The following is a 6000-nucleotide window of genomic DNA, read 5'->3' on the forward strand; positions in this document are numbered from 1 at the left end:
ATAAAAAAAAAAGAAAAACCTTTTAATATTTAAAAATCGAGGCCAATTTAATATCAAAGCAGTAATGTTGTAAAATGTGCAAACAATCAGCTATTTTAATGATTAGTGTGAATATAATCTTAAGCTCTCTTAATTAAAGTACGGCGTAATTAGTAGTTTCAAATGTATGTTAAAAAATAGTATTTAGTAAATTTGAGGATATACTGGCAGTTTATAATTTTGGTAGAATGCCTATTGTTGATGTATTTCCTCTCCATCATTTATTTTCACTTCAGAAATAATGACATTGATTAGGTCTGTCATGGAGGTGAGGAATTTTCCATTAATATAGGCCTAATAGATACATTTTTCAGGGATTTTTTTCTTTCTTCGTTGCTACAATCTGAACATGTTAAGCATATAAAAACATGTTCACTTCTTTTTTTACATTAATTTACATCCCTGAAATTCAAGTTCACGGAGGTGAGAAATCAGAATAACCACACTAAGTTTTTAAAGCAAAATCTATCTTCGTGTTTTTTGACAAAAATCTTACAACTTCAACTATGGCTAAAAATGAACAAGGAGGCTAACTTGTATCATGGAAAATTAAAATTTGATGTCACTACTGCCACGTTCCAATGAGGAATGGCCTTTTAAGTTTGGATAACGGAGGTGAGCATTTTTTGTGTGACATGACTACTTATCCTAAAAAAACGAACTAAAGTACAATATTAAACAATTAAATATACTTAAACATTTAGTATTTGAGACACTTGTGCAAGGAATAATAAATAAATAAGTATAAACTTTAAATTAAACAAGTTATTAAGCTACATAAACAGTCACACCAGGTGTGTGACATGCTACGGAGGTGAGAATTCACATGTTATGTACCAAAAATATACTAAAATAAAAATTATTATTAAAAAAATGTTGGCAGTTTTAAATAGATATATTTTTTATGAAATTAAAAGGCATTGTTAAATAAAGTGTTCTTTAAAGTTTTTTCTGTAAAAGGCGTGTGACAGAAAAGTTACACTTTTTGAAGAATGACCCATATATGTAATAGCCGATGATCGAGTAACGCACGTGTTTCAACAATGAAACTCGCGCTACGGTATGATGATTTGATAATATGTTTCGGTAATGTTAAACAGGCAGGGAAGTAACTACTGTAGTTTAGGGTTAATCCACTGGAATTAGGGTTACAATTTCAACCATCAAAATATCACCAAACAGGCAATGGTTTCGTTCAAATACAGAAGCAATTTTCACCGTCATACTTTGACGGGTGATTTTCTAGTTATTAAATATTTATTTATTTGTTTTATTATTTTAGTTTCTTTCTTCCTTTCTTTTTCTTTTGTTTGTTACTAGCTTGTTGGTCAATAATTTGATGTTAGATAATACTTACAGGGGAAAAAAAGAAAAAACATTTTCATTTAAGAAGAAACTAAACTTAAGTTTAAATAACATTATCTGTACGAAACTTAAAATCAATAAATAAAAAGAATAATATTCAAATTATCTATATATATAATTCTCTTACGTGCCGGCAAATGAAGGGGTGAATTTCTAAACCTCTGTTGGCAACACTTCGCCGATAAATCATGTAAACAAACTTCTACGTTGTTTTGAAATCTTGAATCACAGAATACTCAACGAACTTTTTTTTTTTTTTGAGATGAGTTTGAGTCGGGCTGTGGCCCATTTCAACCTTAATCAGCAAAGAAAAGCTCAAAGAAGGCAGGAAACCGTTCTTGAATCCAATTTAAGACGAGCCATTTCCAGAGTTGTATTCTCTGATTCGCTGCCGATAATTTTTAGCGGCTGGGGAATTTTCAGTCAGCAGTTCCTTCAACAGATCAGGTGCGTCACACAATGCCGGTAACCGCACCTTTCCGTCATGGCAACATTTAGTATATTTATTTGCAGTATTACGCTTTTTCTGCCAATAAAGAGCACCACAAAATTCGCATTCTTCACACATTGCTCCACAATCATGTTCATCGGCAATGTTGTTTTGAACGCGTAGGCGCTTTGAGCGTCGTCTATTCTCTGCTTCAGTACGACAGTTCAGTTCAAAATGAATAACCGAGAAAGAATTTACTTTATTCCTTTTATTCTCAGCTGAAAGGTTTCGCCAAATTTGTTTAGGGTTATAGTAGTTTTAGTATTGTGCAAGCAAAGTAGCCTTGGCGAGTTTTCGCGTTTTTAGTTAAACCATTTTTTGTTCGTGACGTGGCAAGGATTCAGAATAACAACAAGAAGGACAAACGTTTGAGAAAATATGTTTGGTGCTCTCTGAGCCTGTTTTTAGTCATGGCCAGCTCTATGTGGCATTATCAAGAACAAGATCTTTTGAAGCAGTGTCAGTTGTGGCTCCCAAACGGGACATTTTTAATTGTGTATATGAGGAAGTTTTCTCAGATTAGAATATATAAGAGTGTAAATATGTAAATATATAAGAGTGTAAATAATGTAAATACATCCCTCGGGGGAGCCTGTAACCCCTAGAGGGCGCGTCCCCAGGTGGCGGATAGGGGAATGCCTTCATTGGTTTTCCAATGGGTGGTAGAAGGGAAATAAAATACCTTCCGCGGACCAACAGGTAGAAGTGCAATCTCTCCAAAGCAATAACAGACACTTTTGTATCTATAATGGTAAAGTTGTGCACATTGCCAAGGCAGTCATCTTACATACAGCAAAGTTAAACTGTCGAAAATCTGGCTAAAGCAGACAAATTAACATTATGAACGTAATTTTCATATTGGTTAAATGGATGGTGACCTAAATGCAATTACCAACTTTAATTTTTACGGAAAATTTTAGCTAGGCTAATGTATTGGCATACAGCGAGCGAGCGAAGCGAGCATGGATCGCGAAGCGATCCACAGGGAACTGCGTAAGCAGTTCCGGGGGTTGGCGAGCGATAGCGAGCAGGGGGCGATAGCCCCCTAGTAAAACATTATTTGGACTATGTAGTCTTGTAAGTATTTTCTTGTCTATCCCTTAAGCAGAGTTGTGTGTTTGGGGAAAATATTTTCTTTATTGCAGTTATACTGTGCAATATAAACTAACACGTATAGGTTACAGAATCTTGAAAGTAATTGGCATTTAGTGCCCTATTTATTACCTTTAATCGCCCCTTCAACCCTATGGGCAAGGTTGAATGGGTTAAATTTCTATGTTTTTATTTTCTACTAGTGATACCCGCACGGCTTTGCCCGTAATAGAAAAATCAAAAGATCTTTTGGTTCGCCTGTATAATCACAAATAATGTATGGTGAATTTTCTCGCCATTTGGCTTGGACCCATGTTACGGTGCCACGTCATGATCATTTCGTATCTCGCCAATTGGCTTGTGCCCACGTTACGGTTCCACGTTACGATAATTGCGTCATTTACTCGTCCATCTTATGATATTTTTTTTCTTAAAATTGGAATAGAAAAATAACCACATCGAATTTTCGAAACATCGCTTCGAGGTGCACACCCCCATGCTACAAACTAACTTTGTACCAAATTTCATGAAAATCGGCCAACGGTCTAGGCGCTATGCGCGTCACAGACATCCTCCAAACATCCTACAGACATCCAGACATCCTCCGGACAGAGAGACTTTCAGCTTTATTATTAGTAAAGATTATCATTCATTATAGACATTTTCTAATCTAACTTTTTTGACTTTTTTACATAATAAAATAAGTAAAAAAAGCCAATTCTGAGCTAAAAAAAGTATTAGAAAAAATTTAAAAAATTAAAAACCAAAAATTGGCCCATTCATTATCACTCTCCTTTTATATGTTTTATATTAAGAGTTTTTCGTTGAAATATGATGCGTGTCCTGCATTTTTCAATCGTGTTCACATGTGTCCCCTAGGGCATATGTAAACAGTTGAAGGTATTTTTAAAAAATACCATGAAGTAAAGAACTATTTTTTAAAAAAACTCTCAAAACATTCCCATGTCTTAAAGAAAAAGGCTATTAAATCATGGAGACATTTTTTGCTCTGAGAAATTGATAACATTGTTTGAAAAATAAAGAAAAGAAGGAGAAAAAATATAAATTTAATCAATAAACACATGAAAGAATTCTTGCCGTTTAAAATGAACATTGTACACATCGATTAAAATATTTTCGTTTTAAATTAATTAATTTAAATAAGTTTTCAGTTAAACTTTTCTACCTAAATTTTTTTTTTGCTAATGTTCCCTAGAACAACAGACTTTTTTAGCCGAAATGAAAAAGAAATATAAATAAATAAAGATGCGAATGTTTTCAGGAAAGTACATTTGTCTTGCTAAAAAGAAATTTTGCTAATTTTTACTGAAAGATCAAGTATGCACCACTGTGTAGTTTTGAAAAAAATTTAAAACTTTAAACACTGGAAAATAATTACATTTAAAGCTAAACGATATCTGTTTAAAAAACCTTAACAAAGATTTTTAGGTGATTCCGAGCCCAGTTTTTTAAAAAATATACAATGAGGTGAAGAATGAGAGATGTACCTGATTGAATGCAGTCCAAAAGAGTGGCTCCTAGAGCAGTCTTCTTGTTTTTGCAAGCATCAAAAACTTCACGGGTGAGGTATTTCTTCAGGAGAGACTTGCAGTCGGTGGCTTCCTGGAGTTTCTTGAATCCAGCCTCAAGCTTGTCAAGGGTAGCCTGGTCAACCATGTTTGCTGCTTCCGGAAAACGAAACACAAAGTTTGAAAGTTGTTTGAATTTGAAAGCTCTTTCACCAAAGGCGAACCGAAGCGTGCGGTGGGTATTATTTATAGAGTTGCGAACGGGGGGATTTGTGGGTAAATTCTTCGGATCACCCTGCAATCGCTACCTTTTTAAATAAAGTCTCCCCACAGGTCGAGTATATTCTTAACTTTTTAAACTCTTCTAAATTGGAGCTGCTGCTGTGTGAACTGTTGAAAAGTTGAAATCAAACAGTAGCAGCAAAAAACTAGAGCATTGGAAGGTATTGATTTAGAAAACTCAGTTTTTCACCAGTATGTGTGTACACTAGGGTGGATCAAGAAAACTTTTTTTCAGCTGGAGTCCAGGACATCCCTTTTTTTTAGACTTACTAATAGTATTATGCTATAGAAGTTTTAGCTTCTTACTCAATTTTTAAGAGAGTGCTCTAAGACCCCTTAATTTAACATTAGTCGTAGCATAGAAAATGCCACAAATTTAAAAACATTTAATTTACCCAGCTGTTTCTTTTTTTGTAAATAATTATTTTATTGCAATGTATATGCAAATTACTAGTGTATATTACAGTAGTATTGTTTCTTTAGTTCAATGCATTTTTTAACCCCCTTCCCATGCTTATGAAGTTTGGGGGAGGTGGTTGAGCACCCTCTTTTAGTTGAAATAGGAAGCTAAAATTCTTCTGGTATATTACTATCCACAAATCTAAAAAAAATTGAGGGGTGTCCTGTTATCTAGGGGAAACTCTTTTTTTTTTTTGAACCACCCTAGTAGACTCTAGGGGAATTTTCTGTGTTTTATGAAAAATATCTAAGTTGAATTATTACAACATGGATGAAAACAGGTAACACGAAAATCAACGGATAATTCAAAATACATCTCCAGAAATCGTACTTTCTGTAAAATTTTTACTTTGGTACCACAGAACCAGCGTTATGAATTTCGGTAGAGGGGGATGCCCCCCCCCCCCAAATTTTTTCAATAAACTGTTTTGAAAGTCTCATTTTTCGAGTGGAAATGATAAGGTGGAATTTCTCCTGTAGTAATTTTGATTGTAAAAACGAAAAACTTCTATCTTCCATAAATTCTGGTAGAAATATCCACTTGTTTTAAATCGAATTTGGGAAATTAAGGAATTAATAGAGGGATGGAATGTACTAAATTCGATAAATTTCGGCAATATATAAATCGCCGATAACATTGAATTTATCACTAGAATTTACTTTTATAATGCAGTAGTTTTATAATACAAACGAAGAGAAAATAACTGGAAATAGGATTGTGGTTCTACTTCAGTTTTAGAATAG

General features: G+C 33.9%; 1 protein-coding gene across 1 annotated transcript in view; it reads right to left on the reverse strand.

The window, feature by feature from the left end:
- The window catches only part of LOC129227535 (arginine kinase-like), a 40568-nt gene extending 35819 nt beyond the window's left edge, over positions 1-4749 (reverse strand). The window contains 1 exon segment of the mRNA XM_054862110.1: positions 4495-4749. Coding sequence (XP_054718085.1) covers positions 4495-4663 — 169 coding nt within the window. The 5' untranslated portion in view covers positions 4664-4749.
- Between the last annotated feature and the right edge of the window lie 1251 nt (positions 4750-6000).

This window comes from Uloborus diversus, chromosome 8 (assembly GCF_026930045.1).
Source record: "Uloborus diversus isolate 005 chromosome 8, Udiv.v.3.1, whole genome shotgun sequence".
In the NCBI taxonomy this organism is placed as follows: Eukaryota; Metazoa; Arthropoda; class Arachnida; order Araneae; family Uloboridae; genus Uloborus; species Uloborus diversus.